General features: G+C 38.2%; 1 protein-coding gene across 1 annotated transcript in view; it reads left to right on the forward strand.

Moving 5' to 3' along the window:
* The window catches only part of scai (suppressor of cancer cell invasion), a 115,743-nt gene that overhangs the window by 31,716 nt on the left and 66,385 nt on the right, over positions 1-17,642 (forward strand). The window contains exons 5-6 of the mRNA XM_031287261.2: positions 4,930-5,028; positions 5,923-6,019. Coding sequence (XP_031143121.1) covers positions 4,930-5,028; positions 5,923-6,019 — 196 coding nt within the window. The remainder of the gene's footprint in view (positions 1-4,929; positions 5,029-5,922; positions 6,020-17,642) is intronic.

Consider the following 17,642-nt stretch of genomic DNA (forward strand, 5'->3'; position numbering starts at 1 on the left):
TTTTCTCTTTAACATCCGCCGACGCTCCCCTCTAGGCTCCCGTAGCTCCGAACGGGCTCAGCCCTCCCCCCGCGAGTTTGCCATAGAGATACACAAACAACATGGCAGCGACAGGGACTAACATTAATTCTTTTCTTAACTAGTCGTTTCATTACTTACTTATCTGTAATCTCCGCCGAAATGACCAGCAGCTCGCGGTGCTCTGTCCCCGGCTGAGAGTCACCTATTCTCGGATAACTGAACCACCAGCTACTGCTGACCTGAAGGAGCACCATGCAGGGCACCAGAGGCAGTGTTGAGGAACTCTTTTGCGGCTCAACACATCTACTAAATGCCGCTGATACGACCAAGCTGTGACGGAGGTCTGTAGCGGCTTAAACAACTAGCAATCGCCGCTCTGTAGCATGGAGCTCCTCTTCGACGTTTGTTTTTACCGCTAGTTAGCTACTACGAAGGAGCTTGCTGCAGGTATGCTACATTCAAGAGACCATGGGATGTTAGTGTACATTGCTCATTAATGCGCAATAACGTTAAAATGATTTGAACTTTTAGCAAGGAACGAGAAGTGAATTACCTGTATGTGTGAAAACAGCTTTATCTCACGCATCCGTTTTGTTGTTGTTGTGGGGGAACAATGGTAGGGAAAACACTCAAACCAATTTATATTTCACAAAATTGGCATGAATAATCAATGGTATACATGCCCCATGTGTGTGCGTGTGTGTGTATTAGTCAAAACAAAATAAAGTTAAAACTTGTTTTGAACAATTTCTTGGTCATCTGCAGATTGATTTTAAGTAGGGGGAGAAAAAATCGATTTAAATCAAATTTCTTTTTTTTTTTAATCTGGGATTTTATTTTTAGGCCATATCGCCCAGCCCTATAACAAACCTTTTGTTTATAACCAGTGGAGTGACAGAGGTATTTATACTCTAGACCAGCTATTCAATGATTAAGGTATGTTAAGTTTTGAAGACCTGAGAGCTAGCTTTGAGGTCCCTAGGACATCCTTCTTCCTTTATCTTTGCTTAAGATCAGCCCTAAAATGTTATGGAGTACCATGGGGGAACAGTCTTGAGATACACCCAATCATTAAATGCCTTGTTGATTCTCCTGTGAGAGGATTAGTGTCCAGGATTTATGCTAAACTGATGCAAGTATCCGTAGGAGATCTCCCAATAGTAAAGAAATGGGAGCGAGAGCTGAGCCGAGGGGAACGTAATGAATTGGGAGACAGTTTGGGACAACATTTCCCACTGTTCCAAGAACCCAAATCACCAGCAGATCCACTTCAGCATATGCCATAGGACATATTGGACTCCTCAGAAGAGATACATCTCTAAAGTCATTCCTACTCCCTATTGCACGTTCGGTCAACCTGAACAAACTGGAACTTTCCTGCACATGGTCTGGGAGTGTGAACAGGTGCATGAGTTTTGGAATGAAAAAACATCAATAATATCTGATGTGATAGGATGTAGAATTCCTATTGACCTGATTGTTTTGTTACTTAATGATGACTCTAAATTACACCTACTTGGGAGACAAAAGAAAATTTAGCTGGCCGGATCAACCGCGACCAAGAAAATGATAGTTCAGCGCTGGCTCCCCCCCCCACTCGCTTTGTATAAAACAGTGGTTGGCGTATTTTCTAGACATAGAGCTCTCTACAGCAAGGATTAACAAAGCCAAATCATCGACTATAGACCTATGGAAAAACGCAGCAGCACAAGTATCAGTCCTAATGACCTCAGCATCACAAGAATCAGAGGAGAGTGACTAGGCAAGGTGTGATTTCTGTTTTTGTTTGTTTGTTTTTGTTTTCCTCGAGACCGCAGAGGGTGGGGGTGGAGAGGGTTGTTGTTCTTGTTCAATTGTGTTTGTCTGTTCTGTATGTTTAAAAATATAAAACCAATAAAAAATGTATCTTAAAAAAAAAAAAGTACAGCTGAAATGATTCCTTGAGTAACTTGAATAATTTGATTGCTAAAAATCCTCAATGCAAAATTCTTTGCCTCAAAGCTTTGTTTGATCAATGTAACTAACGTACTGCTCACTGTGTTTACGCACGGATGATTATTACTGTATTGGTCCAAATATAGAAAAAAGTCTGAAAAAAAGGGGTTGTGTTATCGGGGTCTAGACTTTCAGCTGTTCAAGTCGCAGCACGTAAGGGACGTCACCTGTTTCAACAGCCAATAGAGAAGTCGGCTATAAACTATAGAAATAAAATTATCCATAATCCATTTTATTTTAATGTTACAAACAGCTGGTCTAAAAAGCAGAAGCCTCAACGAGCGCCCGAAAGCACGGTAACATTATATCGTGGAGAGAGCTAGAGAGACTGAAGAGAGAGCGCCCAGCGGCGTTAGAACAAAGCCGTGACTCGGTGAAATAAACGTGTTTTTGCCGATTCATCACTAGAAGTCTAACTGTATCAAGCATCTCACTATCACTAATGTTATCCACATTCATACGTACATAGATGAAACAAATGATATATCCAGCTACAAAAAGCCTAAAAGTCGGAAGTACAACGAGGCGTTGTTATAGAGATGTTACACCGTCTAAAAATGCAAACAGCCAGAGAAATTCTTACCGTGGTCCTCAAAGCGGCTGCTTCCAAGAGATTGACAGGAGAGTGTTTGATCACGTGAAAAAACTTAATGATGGGATGCCCATTACCAGAGCAGTCATTCAGCTGAAGGCCTTGGAAATATTTACCATTAATTTAAATGTGACACTTTCATCTAAAAAGATATTGAAAATATTATTTTATTTAAAAAAAACAACAGCCTACCTTGTTTTATTCAATGTGTTTTTATTAGAATTATTTTCAAATAAATATTTTCTTTATGAAAACAATATTTGGCTTTTATAAAGTATTTTTCCAAAAATGAGTCTTGAAAAAGGGGGGGTCGTCTTATAATCAGGGTTGTCTTATATTCGGACCAATACGGTACTAGCGCACAACGGGCTGACACTTCTGTGAACACAATACTGAGGGCGCAGATTACACATTAAGGAAGAGAGCAAAAATATTGAGGGGCTAAGAGAAAAGCCAGGCAAGAGAAAACAACAGAAAGTTTGGATACATTTTAAGCTGAAAAAAACGAAAACTCTACAGTGTATCTATTGTAAAATCGAACTAGCTTACCACAATAGCATGGAATGGAATGATAAGCAACACAATAGCATTGACGCCCTGCTACAGCATCTCAGCAGAAAACATCCATCCAACATTTCATCCATTCCACAGAGCAAACCATGTAACATTAACGTCTGCTGCTCTCTTCCACCGCGCTGTTTTATGGCGTTTTTTCCATCACATAGTACCTGCTCGACTCGCCTCGACTCTGCTCGCCTTTTTTGGTTTTCCATTATGAAAAAAAGTCCCTGGTACCTGCCAACAGGTAGTTTTTTCAGTATCACCTCCGTCGAGGTTCCAAGCGAGCTGAGGCGATACCAAAAGGTGACGTGAAAACATGCAGACTACTGATTGGTCGGAGAGAATCGTCACTAATCACTGCGTCATCATTGCTAGGGACAGATGGGGGTGTCCTGAACAAACCCGCCATTTTTAAATAGTTTAGCCAGCGTTGTTTTTTTTTTTTTGCTGCCTCCTGCTTCTTTTGAAACAAAATTTGTCTTCTGGTTGAGGCAACAGCCACATGCCGAGAATCAAAAACAACACACCTTCGACGTTCTGTGTGTCGCGTTAGGTCACGACAGTTTCCTGCGGCGTCGCTATGACGACCAGCCACGCTCGCCTCACGCATGAGGCGGTACTAAATCTGCAATGGAAAAAGGAGGACGGGGCAACACGGCCGAGCCGAGTAGAGCTGGTACTAGCAGTGGGTAAGCGCCTTTACACAACTACAGCATGCTACTCTGCAAATATCAATGTTTTACAAACAAGCTAAAACGAAGGTGTCGGTTTGTAGTCTGTTTATTAGTTTTCTATGAATCTTGAAATTTGGACAAATTCTTGTAAACTCAGCTGCTGCCGGAGACAAACTAGCCCCTCCCTGCTGGAGCGGTTAACCACATGGCTACTTAATATGCATGTGAATGACATCATCAGACCATGCTAGTGATGTCTGCATTCTTCATTCTTTCTCCTTACTCAGTATAGGCCGTCTGAGATTGTGTCCTCCTGAACAGTATAGTTGAATAGCCCTGCTGTAAGCTTTGTACAGTCAAATTTAACTGTTCTTAGTGAACAGCTCTTTGGAATATCCATTGTAAAGAGCCAGAGGCATGAAGGGGAAGGGGGCGAAGAAGATTTACATTTGGGCCACCAAAAATGTACTTTGGCCAAAAGAATAAGGGGCTTGGTGGCCCTGTGCAGCCAGTGCTTGAAAATATTAGCTTCTATCCCTGTCATTGTATGCAATTTAGGCAATAAAAAGGTTCTTTTTTTCTAAAAAGCAAACCTGTCTTTTGTATATTTAATATTGCTGTTTACTATAAAGCAAAAGTATTGCTTATCCGATTACCCGATTAATCGATGGAATAATCGGTAGAGAATACTGTTTTACTAAAATAATCAGTAGCTGCAGCCCTACTTTAAAGAAAAGAAACTTTAAAGTGTTACAATTGAGAATGGAATTTAGTGTGTTCTTGCATTAAGCCCATTGTGTTTGGTGGGAAACACTGTGGACCCTATTTTAATCACAAAAGCACAGTAACAATTGCAAAACAAGGCTTGGTCGCTCGGACTGTGTGGGTGTCTTCAAGCGGACCAGCTACTTCATTTTGTACATGTAAGTGGATCAGCGTAAAGTGCAAAAGTGAAATGGGATAAGGGGGTGTGGTGATAAATAAAAACATTCTCAGCCTGAAGTGTACGGAAATGTTATGAATGTATTGAAATATGCTCCACTCAAGAGATGGTAATACAACTGCTTTTTTAATCTTGATTGACAGCCTTCGTACCTCAGAAACAAGTTACCTGAATGAGGCCTTTTCATTCTACTCAGCCATTCGTCAGCGCTCCTACTACTATCAGGTCAACAAAGAAGACAGGTATGTTCAAAAAAATCTTTTTTTTTAAATGTGAGTTGCAATTTTAAGGAACTAGATGCCTTTGCTTGGATATAATACATTGCTTTAGTTTTTAGTTTTTTTTATTTCTTTTGTTTCCTGCTCTTTCTAAAAAACTGAGCCAAGTATCAGTTTTCTCTTTCCATAAATTATGGAAATGTGCAGCAAATTTAAAGTCGAGGGTCTAGTTGTTTGTGTTTTATTGTCCACAAATCCCACGACCATTACGACCAAGACCATCTCTCAATACTTTTTGACATTCCTATTCTGTCGGTGGCTCTCAGCCATATGCTTATTTGTTCCTATTGAAGATGTAAATCTTTAAAAACATGCCATGAATATAAGTTAATTTTTAAAAAGTAATTTCCTTAAACATTAGGTAATATTGCATTACTTGGGGACTATTTTTTAGAAGTAGATTAATCCACATTTGGTGATCTTGTAAGTATTTAGAGTAACAGTGTGGCTCATTGATGTGTTTTTAATAGTTTTTGGACAACAATGGAGCTCTATGGCACAGAGGAATAATATCTATCAGGCGTTGGATACACACAATACTTGTAGTAGCATACATTTGTTGTTGGTTTGGGTCTGCAACTAGGTTTGTTGGGTTTGTTGATAATAATATAATGTTTAATATAATAAGAAAAATATAGAATAATGTTAGACTGGATATTGCATTTCTTAGACACTGGCAAGCAAACTAAGATGATCAGTTGTATGCAAAAACACAAAAATGATAATTGTAATCCTTGAATTGAAACGTGAACCATACGTATCATCAGTAGCTTTAACAAACAAGGCTTTAAATGTGCCCTCCTTTAATGTGGATTTGTTTGACTCTACATGTTCATATTTCCTTCTGTCTTTTATCAGGCCAGAATTAGTAGTGAAGAAGCTTCGATATTATGCTCGCTACATAGTCGTCTGTTTACTGCTGAACAAGATGGACCTAGTCAAAGTATTGGTGAAGGTATGGAAGCAAGTTTTTTTAACTACAGCATGCTGAGTGATCAAAACTTGGGAAACCTTGGTTTTCTGAGGAGCATGAGTACATCCCCTGAACTTGAGTCGTTTACCATTCATAGCATTCATTTCAGTATTTCGCTATGGGATATGGACAGCAGAGAGATGTCGGGAAGTGAGTAAAAAGAGATGGGGATTGACATGCAACAAACCACCCACAAACTTTGCAGTTCATGGTTGGTGCCCCAACCCCGAGGCCACAAGAGCCCCCATTGCGCATAAATATTATAAATTGGCGCACTTGCCCTCCTTTTATGTTTTCAAATATGAAATAACAGTTATCGATTTAAGACCTGTGCAGTGGTGGCCTAAACATTAGAGATGTGAGCTTGTGACCAGAAGGTTGTTGTTTCAGTTCTCTGGACAGTGAACTCCCCCAGAATAAATAAAGGTGGAAAAAATAATACTACTTTAATTGACCATTAGCCCTATTAGTGCAGTTTAAAGGAGACCTATTATGCTTCTTTGTATTTTCTGTCATATGTATAATGTTACAATGTCAGGTGTTTATGTTACATGGCCAAAGCTATAAATATTGAGAAAAACTTATTTAAAAGAAATCCCTGTGTGCCAAAACCTTAGATTTCCCACTGTTCTGAACGGGCCGATTTCAACAGTTTTTTTTCTACTCTTGGCTCTGTTTCATGTTATACTGAGCTGGGTTTCGTTACATAGTCATCTGCTCTGGGCAGGCACGCTACTGCAGTGTTTACATTACATACCCTGCCACATGTAGCTACATGCTAACACCAGGGAAAGCTGTAATCGTGGCTGCAAATGTTGTTCATTTTTCCCTAATTTCTGGGCACATTCCTGCTGGAACATGTCCGAGTTGTGTAGTATTTAGTTCCGCTTGGCTGCAAAGGTTAATTTCAGGTCACATTTGTATTATTTTTTTAAATATTATTTATGGGCATTTTAGGCCTTTATTAGACAGGATAGCTGAAGACAGGAAAGGAGGAGAAAGATAGGGGGAATGACATGCAGAAATGGGCTGCAGGTCGGAATCGAACCTGTGGCCACTGCAGCAAGGACTACGCCTCTGTACATAGGGTGCATGCTCACCCAGGTGAGCTGCCCAGGCGACCCTGCGGTCACTTTTCTGCTGGAACTTCTCCGCTTGTGTAGTACTTGTTTAAGAAGCCTTTATCAGTGCTTTTTTAAAAATGATTAACATTTTTATATTCAAACGCCGCCACCCTAGCCATCTCGCGAGCCCACTCCTGAATTGACGGCACCCCTTCATTCCTCCATCCTCTTAAAAGAATCTGTCTGGCTATCATTAAACTAGTTTGGACCCACCTTATTATGTGCTTCTCTATTCTGTTTAGGATTGATCCATCTCCTAGAACAAATAATCTTGGGCTGAATGGAACCTGGGTACCTGCAATCTGACATAGGTTATCATGTATCCCGGTCCAAAATTCCTAGACTTTATTACAGGACCATAGGACATGAAGTAATTGGCTGTCCTCTGTCTTACATTTCCAACAATTTGGTGTGTCTTTCAAACCAAGTCTAAACAATCTGGAGGGAGTCCAATAGTAGCGATGCATAATCTTGAACTGGATGAGGCGCACCCTCACATCGCGTGGCAGTTTTAACATTCCTACAAATTCTGTCCCACTCATTATCAAGTGTAATACTCAGATCCCTTACACATTTTTGAGGGCTGTCCAGACTCTATCCACTAGGTTCTGCATAAGCATAGAATAATACCCAGAAGTCGCATGACCTTTTCCATAGTTCAGCAACACCTTATTTAAACATTCTGGTGCCATCAGGCCTGAAGATCTGGATCCAAAAATGCCCACTAACAGATGGCAAAGTTGCAAATATCTGAAAAATTGAGACCTAGGGATTCCACATTGCTGTACCACATCCTTAAAGGATTTCAATATGCCACGAGATACAGATCCCCCCAAAGACTGTAAAGCTTTAATTTCATCTGTTTTGTTAATGTACTTGTTCTGTTTAGCTCAACTCTCCATGTTCAGGAGAGTTATAGGGATATATATTTTTATGAATGCTTATTACCACACTGGGAGAGTTCTTATATGTTTGAAACTAATGAGAGGCCATGGCTAGGATAGATAATAGATTTAATTATTTCTTATACTGTCAATGGGGGTATAAACCCAATTAAGAGAAGTAAGATTCTAAGTAAAATGAAAAAGGAGAATGCACAAATAGTGTTATTGCAAGAGACACACCTTGGTTCTTCTGAACATGAAAAGCTGAAAAGAATGGGTTTCTTAACAACTCACAGAAATGAAAGATAAGGAAGGAAGATACATATTAGTTATTGGGAAAATCGGAGTTGAAATAACATTTTTGAATGTATATGCCCCACCAGGTAGTGACTTCACTTTTTACAGAAACGCAAAGCTTTTAGCAAGGAAACTGCAAAAACAACAAGCGGATAGCAAAATCTATAAAATTAGGGATCCAAACTCAAAAGCTTGTATATAAGCAAAATGAGATACAAATGGCTTTCCAAAACACACTTAAGGCTTTAATTGGTGTTGCGCCTAATGGAGTTATTACCTTTGCCAGTGACCTGTACGGTGGCAGTGCCTCAGACAAGGCAATAACAGCTGACTGTGGACTTCTCCAACATTTACATCCTGGTGATATGGTTATGGCAGACTTCACAGGGCTTCACAATTCGGGACATTTTGCTATAATGAGTTTCCCTGAACATCCCGTCTTTTCTCGTCAATGGACAGTTTAAGCAGGAGGAAGTGAACAATAACCGATTAATTTCGAAAGCTAGGATACATGTGGAGTGTGCAATTCAGCGACTGAAAGCGTTTCACATTTTGGACCACATTCCATACCAGTTTAAACTAAATATAAACAAGATAGTTAAAGTGTGTATGTGTCTTACAAATTTACAAACACCCCTTCTCCGTGAAATTGGATGAGTTAACTGTATTGTACATGCATGAATTTCTGCATATTTGATAACACACTACATGTACTTACTATAGGGTTAAAAATGACTAAATGTAAATAGGGTTAGGGTAGAATTAGGATTTGGTTGAGGGTTATTTGCATGTTTTACAAGTTCTGTGTAGCATGAAGGGCTTACAAACTATAATAATAAATATAAATATGTAATATTTGTGATATAATATAGATGTGATATAATAATACATATGTATAATAAATAAAATACATGGCTTGTGTGAAATGGCAAATGTTCATTTATTTTCTTAAAACTGTGAGAGAATGTAAGGTAGGAAACATCTTTATAAAATATTTCCAGAGTGTCAATGTTCACAGCCCATGTAGGATCTTTGAGCACTGGCAGAATGACGAGGTCAAGAGGAGTCCACACAAGCAGGTGACAGCTGTTAGCTCCGGTCAGGTGCAGGTTTCCCTGGATCTGATGCCAGTACTTGTGAGTTTGTTTTAGTGTCAGGGAACCAACCACTTCATCGAACTCCATGAAAAAGTCCCTACTCTCCGCTGCCTGCAGTATAGTCTTCAGGGGGAGGGGACAAATACCACTTAGTCTTAATAAGTGTATTCTTAGACACAGATGCCTTCATTTTAAATACTCACTTATTAACTACAACTTACTTTAGATCCTTCTTTGAGGTTGTACTGGCCAAGCAGGGTTTTGAATAAGGAAGGCGGGTAAGACATCCGCTTGACTGCTGCCAAGACCAAACCAAAGTTACTTGCTGTTATCCTTTTCTTGCGATATGCAAACCTGTTAAAAGAAACCAACCATGAGAGAGACCAATTTTGCTCAACAATTAGCATTACAGTTTCATGTAAAAACAATCTGACATTCTCCAGCACACTTCTACATTTTGAGCAAATTTACAGCCTTTAGCAGACACTTTGGAGCCGATCCGCAGCCATTCCACAGTTGGTGAAAATCCGGGGTTAGAGTAAATGACAGCAGAATGTCATCAGGGCTAACTTAGTTATGCTTGTGTTGTCTGTTTGCACGCGTTTAAGGTTCAGCGTGTTAGGCTCTCAGAACCACCAGAGTATAGTTTTTATTAATAAGCTTTCTTACCATAATGCGTTCTTAGCCTGTCCAACAGTTGCTTCCTCAATCTGCTGCTTCTCCTGATCATTGACAGCAAGCATTGACAGCACATATAGAGCCTTGTCCTCAGCTTGGACAAAACCTGGGCTGGTCACCAGCCCATCAAACATCTTGATTGGGAGAGTCTAGATTTAAAGTTAGGCACAAGTTGTGAAGTCAGTGAGGTGTCCACATACTTAGCCACATAGTGTATACAAAATACATTTGAAATGAAAGCAATGGTTTACATACATACATATGTGTAGTTTACCAAATTTTTTATGAGCCTAAATTATGTATTGTTAGTTTTTAACTAAATTACACAGTTTGAAACTTCTGGTTCAAATTTCGAGAAATGATTAAACATATAACATTGTACAGAATTATTATGTGTTGGATGACAAAACCCTAGCTGAATTGTCATTGATTTAATGTAGTGTAATTGTGATGTTTCTGCTAATTCTAAGGGAACATGAAAGTACAAAAGTAAAAAATCTTACATGAGGCGTCTCAAAATCAAAATCCACCCCATCCCTGTAAAACGCCCAAGTTGTAACAAGGATGCCTGAGCCCATTCTTTGTCCTCCTGGGTGACAGGTCTTTTGATGCCAGCTGAAATAATGGTATAAAACTGGTTATAATGATAAAATGAGTAATGGTATTTATCTCAATTTAATAGCCTTTTATTATGATAATTTATTTATAGCACACAATCTAAGCTTTTTTTTTAAAAAAAATCACAGTGTACATCTCAGCCTCACTGTCTTGCAACTATATTTCAATATGGTGATAAAGCTTATGATCATGATTTTTCAGCTGCAATACAACACACCGCGAGTCTATGTTAACTTAAATACGATTAATCTTATTAGCAATAGCTTTAAACCACATTACGTAGTTAAGAAAATAATTCAAACCAAGAAACATCAATAAACTTATTACAAACCTCGTGTTGTGGATGGTGTCATCTCAGACACTTTCTTGGCTGCAATTTCGTCCCCCTTCGGAGTGTTGGCCTTCTTCTACACACATTCCACGTCGGTGCGGGAAACATTTTTCTCAACCCAAATCAACAAAGCTGCCATATGATTGCACTTGTCTCTGCCGATTGGGCACTCGCATGTGCTGTACCTGACTGCCTGGCCCTCAACGTGCACCTGTATTGAAAATAATTTAACCCTCACTCTAACACTTCTAAAACACATTGCTGTCAGCGCTGTTTATCATAACAATACTTCTGTAGCTAGCCCGGGGCTATGAGATCACACTACTAAATTGACTAGCCTAAGTTCCCTAAACCCTCTAAAACCTGGCTGTCACTTGTTTACTTTTTAATCTTCGTTTAGTTACATCCACAGTTATAGCAGTCCTGTACATTTTTTTCTTTTGAAATACCTCATACAGAACATGGAATATCACCATGTCAACTAGCTAGCTAGCTTACAGCTAACTCACCTCAACCTCGTAAACCTTTTTCATTGATGCCTGGACTCTACCCTTAATTATACCACCTGAATGATGCGCTACACTAACCACTCTGTTGGAGTTAAAGGAGTTTAAACCCTTTTTGACCGCCAAGGGTACCTCTCTAAAGAAGGACGTGATCGTAAATAAATTTACAGGTTCCGCCATTGTTATTGGATCTGGACGTGCGGAGCGCTTGGACCCGGAAGAGGCTAAACGTCACGTGTGACATCAGACTTACCAATCGGATTAGTTAGCCTAGACGCTGAAAAAGCCTTTGATTCAGTGAGCTGGACATACTTATATAGGGTTCTTGAGAGATTTGGATTTCATACAAAGTCTGTTAAAGCAATCAGCAATCTATACAGGAACCCTTGTGCACGAATTACTCAACAGACAGTATTAATCTAGAGCTAGAGGTACAAGGCAAGGCTGCGGATTATCCCCACTTCTCTTTGCACTCTACATAGAGCCCCTTGCTTAATGGATTAGACAGACTGACAGCATAGAGGCATACCTATAAACAGAGACCAACACAAGGCTGCGTTGTTTGCAGATGATGTTTTGATATATTTAAGGGAACCTTCTAATTCACTTCCTGAACTATTCAAGATCCAGGGGCCTGTTTCACAAAACCAAGATAAGGGATTAAGCCGGGATTTATCAGTTATCCTGGATGATTTAAGCCTTGACTCGGTTTCACAAAAGTGGAGGCACATAAATCACCATGGAGATTTAGTCTGTGCAGCTAGCCTGCTCCCGACCAGGCTAACATTCAGGATTTATTTAATCCTGGAGCCTTTTCTGATCACCCAGCAGTGGTTTTACCCTGTTGTTATCAGCCTGGATTAAAATACAACAGGTGCATATTGCTGTTCCTTTAAGTACTGTTATTATTTAAAGTTGTGACCATTATTTGTTTTAATAATTATTCATGTGACAGTTATATTGCTATATGAAGACTGCTGTTCATATTGTTGTTAGAAGTTTGATGAATATATTATGGCAGTTGTTGAGATAATTAGAAAAGGCTGATAAAATTTCAAATGTGTTTTAAATGAAGTATGTTACTAAGGGCAATACATACAATGCTGTACATTTCTATAGTTGACCAATGCACCTTGAATTATTTTAGTTGATTCATTTTTTTTTTAATTCTTTAACAATAAGGATCATGTTTGTTCCGCTTCCATATTTGGCATTCTTAGCACACAAATTGTGTTGTCCAGTAAACTGGGACTATAATTTGGGAGGATTGTACAATTTAAAGAACATATCCTAATTGTACAATCCTCCCAAATTATAGTCTTAGTTCACTGGACCAGTAACTATCTAGTGATGAGTGTCTACTGTACATTCATGTAACAACAGGGGGGAGGACACCTCAATGGTTTTTGACCTTATATTTAGCTGGGGGGGAAATAACTGATGAATATACTCTGTTCCATTCATGTTTACAGTGTGCATGGAATTTATCACTTAATTATTTTTATAGTTTCTAGATTTTAGAGTCACATTTCTTCAGTGTCTTTATTTTCTATGTTCATATATACAAGGGAGCAAGGCATATAATATGTAGAGAAGGAAACTCGTATCTATAAAAAATAAAAAAACACGAGAAAAAGCATGGCAGATAATAGTGGACAGACTGAATGATAGTCTAAAAATATACATTTATGAACTACTGCTCTTAACTGAAACCATTCACTGAGTCACTGTCATCTGTAAAAACGAACAGTTGTACACTTTGCATTAAAAGCGAGCAGTGGAAGTTAATATGACTTAGGAAATTTATATTTTAGCCCATGAGAGAGAGGGAGAAACAGAGCGAAAGATATTTATGCATCATATTCTAGTGTTGTAGAAAATTGATCTTCATGGTAAATTTCCTGAGTAACATTATCTTCTGCTTACTTTTAAGGCAAAGAGTACAACTGTTAATTTGTGCAAATGATTAGTAGCCTAATCCTTGAATGGTATGATTATGACGGTTTCAATTCAGAGCAGTGGTCAATTAATGTATATATTTAGGCTACTTACGTTTCAGTCATTCAGTCGGTCCGTGATCGTCTGCTACGCTTTCTCTCGCTGTTTCATTATAGCGGCCGTGTTTCTTTTCTTTTTATACAAAAAATGTGTTTCACATCATCATACTTCCACAAGAAGCTGCTGCTCACTCTGTATAAAGTATGTACAATGCGTATTCTCCATTTTGGCATCAGTAAATCTGTGATTGACCTCGCGGAAAGCCGTGGACGCGCATCTATCTGAATTACTTCAGCCTGGCTCAACCTAGTCGCTCCTCCTCAGCCTGGCTTGGCCTTCGTGAAACGCACCAAGCCAGGATGCACAGATTAGACTAGGTCAAACCTCGCTTTATCAGTTATCCTGGATTTATATATTCTGCTTTTGTGAAACGGGCCCCTGGACATTTTTTGGAAAATATGCTGGATACAAACTTAATATTCAGAAAACACAGCTCCTCACACTGAACTATACACCACCCAGACAACTTAAAGATAAATTTAACCTGAAATGGGACCAGAATACACTGAAATATTTAGGGATATTCATCCCCAAGGAGATCTCATCACTTGCAAAGATTAACTATGACCCTCTCTTGTCAAGAATAAAATCAGATATACAGAGATGGAACACCAATCCATTCCTGAGTCTCGTCCAAAGGGTTGAATCTGTTGTTTTTGTTCCAGTCTCTTCCCGTAGAAATATCCACCAAGCAATTCTCAGAGTGGGATAAAATGATTTCCAGATTCATTTGGCAAGGTAAAAAACGTAAGAGTTAGATACAAAACTTTACAATTATCAAAGGAGGAAGGAGGTATGGCAGTACCACACCTGAGAGATTATTTTTTTCTCAGCCCAGATTAGACCTCTGCTAAATTTATGTAATCAAATGTATTACACCAGATGGAAAGACATTTAACTATTTTTGATTAGGAACCCTTCTATACAGACAGTACTGGGTAATACAGACTTGAGAAATTAATTAATGGTATCCAAAACCCATGGTTAAAATTCCAACTTAAAACATGGAACACAATGAAAGAGGGATATAATTTACAAGACAAACTGAAAGTACTTAAATGGTGTGCCTATGATCCAGATTTTAAATCCAACCAAATGGATGGTAGATTTAAAACCTTCATAGCCAAAGGTATTACGACATTCTATTCCATAACGGATATAGGAAAACTGAAGGACTTCCAAACCCTTCAAGAAAATCATGGCTTAGAAAAGCAAGACTTCTATAGATACCTGCAACTACGCCACTATTTTGATCAAGCTATCAAAAATCTAAATAGACAATGATGATCCCGTGATTAAAGAAGTCTTACTTGGAGCATACTCCGTATTGAACAAGGGTATTATATCTAGACTATACAGAGGTTTTATGACTAAAAACACACACTCCACAGAATACGTAAAAAATAGATGGGAGAATAAAGGTAACTTGATCATTTCAAAGGAAGAGTGGTCTAATTGCTGTGAATTTCAATGGAAATGTACTAATTCCTATACGTGGAGAGAGTTTGGATGGAAATGTTTAATTAGATTTTGTATTACCCCAAAGCAGAAAATACATATTTCAAAAGACAATTCTAAGTGTTGGAGACTCTGTGGGAATCAGGAAGCCGATCACTGGCATGTATTCTGGGAGTGTCCAGCAATACAATTCTAGTCTGAGATACACAGAACAATGGAGAATATATTACAAATGAATATACCCTTTCAGTTTAGTACCCTTGTATTAGGAAATACTGATTTTCATTTAAATATGAATGTTTACTTTAATAAGTATCTGGTGGCATTGTTATCAGCTGGTAGGAAAACTCTTACAAGACTCTGGTTACAACCTGACCCTCTCACAACAGAGGAATGGACAGAGATAATAACATATTTGATGGAAAAAAATCACATTCTCATATTGGTTACAAATGAACAAGTTTGTTAAAATATGGACTGAATGGACCTCATATATACACAACCACTGGGAGGGTCATCACACTAAGGCATTTTATAAAACAGAGGTGTGCCTAACCGATCTATATATATCCTTGTATTATTTATTTATATGATTATTGAAGAAATTACTGCCAGGTCTTTAAACATGTTTTCTTATCTTTTTCCTTTTCCTTTTTTATTTTCATACGTTGTCTGACAAATCCTTATGTGGTAAATATGCTATAACCTTTACAGCCCTTGTTCTTGTCAAATAGTTCTGAAATGTTTGAGATATAGAAGGGACAGAAAAAAAGGGCAATGAGAGGCGATACCTTGAGTTCATGTATTATCTACGGTATGTACACTTCCTGAACTGTAATATTCCCATTGTCCAATAAATAAAGAATAAACATTTTTTTTTGCCAGTACGGCTGAATGATTTGAGAAAAAATTAGAATTGTTTTTTTTCTGCCAGATATTGCGATTACGATTCGATTTGCGATTAAAAAAAAAAAAAAAAAAAAATGTTTAGCTAAAGTTCAATATTCACTGTGTAACAGATAAAACATGTCACCATCAAAACTCCTCTATATTCTTATGTAAGGATGAGAACATATAGATGTAAATTTCCAGCAGTGTTTTTTAATAAGCATTGAACAGTTAACACAGAACATTTATCACAAAAGCTAAAGTTATTATAATAAAATAACAATTCCATTAAAAAAATATTAGTACTTTCCTGTAAACAGAAATGTCTGATATGCCTCAGTTCATTAGCAGCATCTACATATTGCACCTTCTACGATCATATTAAATAAAGTAATACAAAATAAATGAAAAATCCACAAAAAATAGGACATTTCTGTAAACAATTTGATATGTAACATTCCAGCATATATGTTAATGAGAAAACAAATATAATAATAAAAAGATGAATAAAATGTTTAACCAAATGTAATGCCAAACATTCAACTAAATATTCACATTTGATTAATTGCAGTCTTCACGATTAGCTAATCACATTCTTTGAAATCGTGAGTTCGATTTGAAAACGATTAATCATTCAGCCCTAGTAGCCAGTTTTTTTTTTTTTACCATACCATTCCATATAAATGTCTTTTTTATAGGGCTGTCAAAAGATTAATTTTTTTTATCGCGATTAATTGCTGAATTTCTATAGTTAATCGCGATTAATCACATATTTTATCACATGATTAAAATTCTATTTTGCATTTCAGAACAGTTTTTAAGTACATATTAACAATCGAAAGCAATCCTTACCAGTGTATCTTGATTGGAAATCAAATGAATGCAAAGAAAGTTACTTTATGAACTTGATTTTAAGATTTGTAATTATTTATTTACTGTGTAAACAAAAGAACAATGTGTGAATCTGTCATTATTGCACAATTCCTAACTAAAAATCTAAAAATCCCTATCCTTACCAGAGTCAATATAGTGTTTAGTAACTCTTAAATAATTTTGATTACTCACTGACGTTCAGTTAATCAGACAGCGTTTGCAGCACCTTGCAGCAGTTCCACTGTGGCTGCTTTCTCCGTGTCATACAGGCTGTGTGTGGGGCTGCTGTCCCTCTCGACGGCAATGAGACGGGTCAGAACATGCCAACCGTAGTACGTCTTTAAGACCCGAGTCCTCTACGATGCTGACAGGTCTGCAGTTAGTTGCCACCCGTTTCGCAAGAGCTGTAGTAATTTTTTGGGATTTGGTTTCATTCACAGGTTGGCAAGTAGCACTCTCCAAAATACTGCTTTGCCTGAGTGGGTAGCATGCTAGCAGGTAGCATCACGTTAACTGAACTATATGCTTAGCTCTGTAGGTGGTAGCTCAAGCTTGACGTGCTTCGGTGATATTTTAATTCGGCTTTACACAATGTGCATATGGCTTTCGACTTGTCTACGAGCTGTCTGGGAGTTTTGGAAAATAAAAAGCTCCATTCAGAGTTATTGCTGCTGTCTTTCTCCATCATGCCTGCAGCCTGCAGCAGCAGGATGTGTTACGAGGAACTGGCAGCTTGATGATAAGTAACAGTGCTGCAAAGGGTCAAAATAGTAGCCTGTTAGGCACGACGCAA

Source organism: Sander lucioperca, chromosome 14 (genome assembly GCF_008315115.2).
Source record: "Sander lucioperca isolate FBNREF2018 chromosome 14, SLUC_FBN_1.2, whole genome shotgun sequence".
In the NCBI taxonomy this organism is placed as follows: Eukaryota; Metazoa; Chordata; class Actinopteri; order Perciformes; family Percidae; genus Sander; species Sander lucioperca.